This window comes from Carlito syrichta, unplaced genomic scaffold (genome assembly GCF_000164805.1).
Source record: "Carlito syrichta isolate Samal-C Ts95f unplaced genomic scaffold, Tarsius_syrichta-2.0.1 Scaffold309069, whole genome shotgun sequence".
Classification (NCBI taxonomy): domain Eukaryota; kingdom Metazoa; phylum Chordata; class Mammalia; order Primates; family Tarsiidae; genus Carlito; species Carlito syrichta.
Genome location: NW_007253165.1, coordinates 18,919 through 20,882, shown reverse-complemented (window position 1 = coordinate 20,882; position 1,964 = coordinate 18,919). Strand labels below are relative to the sequence as shown.

At 38.5% G+C, this 1,964-nt stretch overlaps 1 protein-coding gene across 1 annotated transcript in view; it reads right to left on the bottom strand.

Moving 5' to 3' along the window:
* The window catches only part of CDC73 (cell division cycle 73), a 124,550-nt gene that overhangs the window by 116,590 nt on the left and 5,996 nt on the right, over positions 1 to 1,964 (bottom strand). The window contains exon 3 of the mRNA XM_021716872.1: positions 661 to 730. Coding sequence (XP_021572547.1) covers positions 661 to 730 — 70 coding nt within the window. The remainder of the gene's footprint in view (positions 1 to 660; positions 731 to 1,964) is intronic.

Genomic DNA, 1,964 nt, shown 5'->3' with positions numbered 1-1,964 from the left:
CAGCCACTGCACTCCAGTCTGGGTGACAGAGTGAGACGCCAACTCAAAAAAAAAAAAATTAGCCGGGTGTGGTAACACAGGTGTGTAGTTTCAGCTACTTGAAAGGCTGAGGCAGAAAGATCGCCAGAGCCCAGCAGGGTGACACCGGGGTGACCCTGAGCCTGTCACTGCACTCTAGCCTGGATGACTCCAACTCAAAAAAAAATTAAATAAATAAATCAGATGTAAAGAAGCAGCAGCAATGATACCATGCCAACTCTGACAAAAACTTTCACTGTAATAGGGAGAAGACAAATGGAGTAATATGTAGTAGGAATGTGAAGTCAAAAACATTTTTTGAAGATGAGAGATCTTACTGTGTATTCTAAAAGGGAGTGATCCGGAAGAAAGTAGAAAACTGATGATGCAAGAGAAAAATAACAATTTACAAAGATAAAGTGTGAAAGGAGATGAAATCCACACATAAGAAAGGGAGGACTGACCTTCAGAGCAAAGACAGTGCTTTCACTGTAACAAGAAAGATGAGCAGATGGACACACCTAAAGGTAGGTTAATATTTTAGTGGAAATATAAATTATCTTCCTGATTTTCTTTATTTCAGGGGAAACAGGGAAAAAACAATGTCTACTTAAGAGTGGAAACAATCTAAAAAGTACTTACATGCTTCACCATTGAGATACCCAAGTAGATCTTTCCGATCAGGTCTTCTAACAACAGGAATATTTTCAGTCTGAAGCCAAAATTTTAAATTAGATACCAAATGAATAACTATATAAAACTTTATAATCATGTAATGTCGGAATTTTATTCCAACATACCTTGGTAACATATAATTAAAATCACATTTATTAAATATGACTAGACTAAAAGAACCTAATAAAAATCTTGACAATTCTTAAAATATGCTAATGTGGAATAATTTTTACTTTTGAAACTTCCGGAAGATATACAAAAGAAAATTAATAGAAGTGAAGCAGCCGGGCTTGGTGGCTCAGCCTGTAATCCCGCACCTTGGGAGGCTGAGGTGAGTGGACTGCCTGAGCCCGCGGGCTAGAGACCTGCCTGGGCAACTTGGCGAGACCTCATCTCTACAATAAATCAAAAATTAGCCGGGCGTGGTAGCGCACGCCTGTAGTTCCGGCCACTTGGAAGGCTGAGGCGGAAGGATCGCCGGAGCCTGGTAGGTCGAGGCTGCGGTGGCCATGAGCAGACACTGCACTCTAGTCTGGGTGATAGAGTGAGACTCCAACTCAAAAAAAAAAAAAAATAGAATTGAAGCAATGACTCGCTCTTTTCAAAATATCAATTCCAGTCTTTTTTCTCCTTCGGCTTACTCTAATTGCTTATTTTTTTACTGTACCCATGATGGTTTTTACATGTGGGACAAGCATCTTTTCAGTCGTGCTGCTGTCTCACTTAATACAATGCCTCCAAAGTGCTTTATTTCCTCATACACAAACAAGATCTGTTCAAAATATTGTACTTGAACTCTTTCAAATAAACTAAATTAGCCACAAAAACTAAATTTTGAAAATTAACAATGGGTATATGTTGTTTAGGCATAGGAAACAGTATAGAAGATTATACTGGAAAATTTTAATAGTGGTTGTTTAATCTCTCTTTATTACTTTTTTTTTTTTTTTTGAGTTGGAGTCTCACTCTGTCACCCAAACTGGAGTGTCACGGCCATGCTCGCAATACGCAGAACATGGAAGCAACCCTCCTGCCCATCTTCCGCCTCTGGATAAAAAAATGTGATACTTATACACAATGAAATATTACACAGCCATATAGAACAAAATCATGAACTTCACAGCAATGTGGATGGAATTAGAGTATATAATACTGAGTGATCTCGCACAGAAACAAAGAGATGAGTATCACATGTTCTCACTCATATGTGGACCTTGAAACAACTACCATATTACTGTAGGAAAGGGATTTTAAAGTAGCAGGAAACTGTG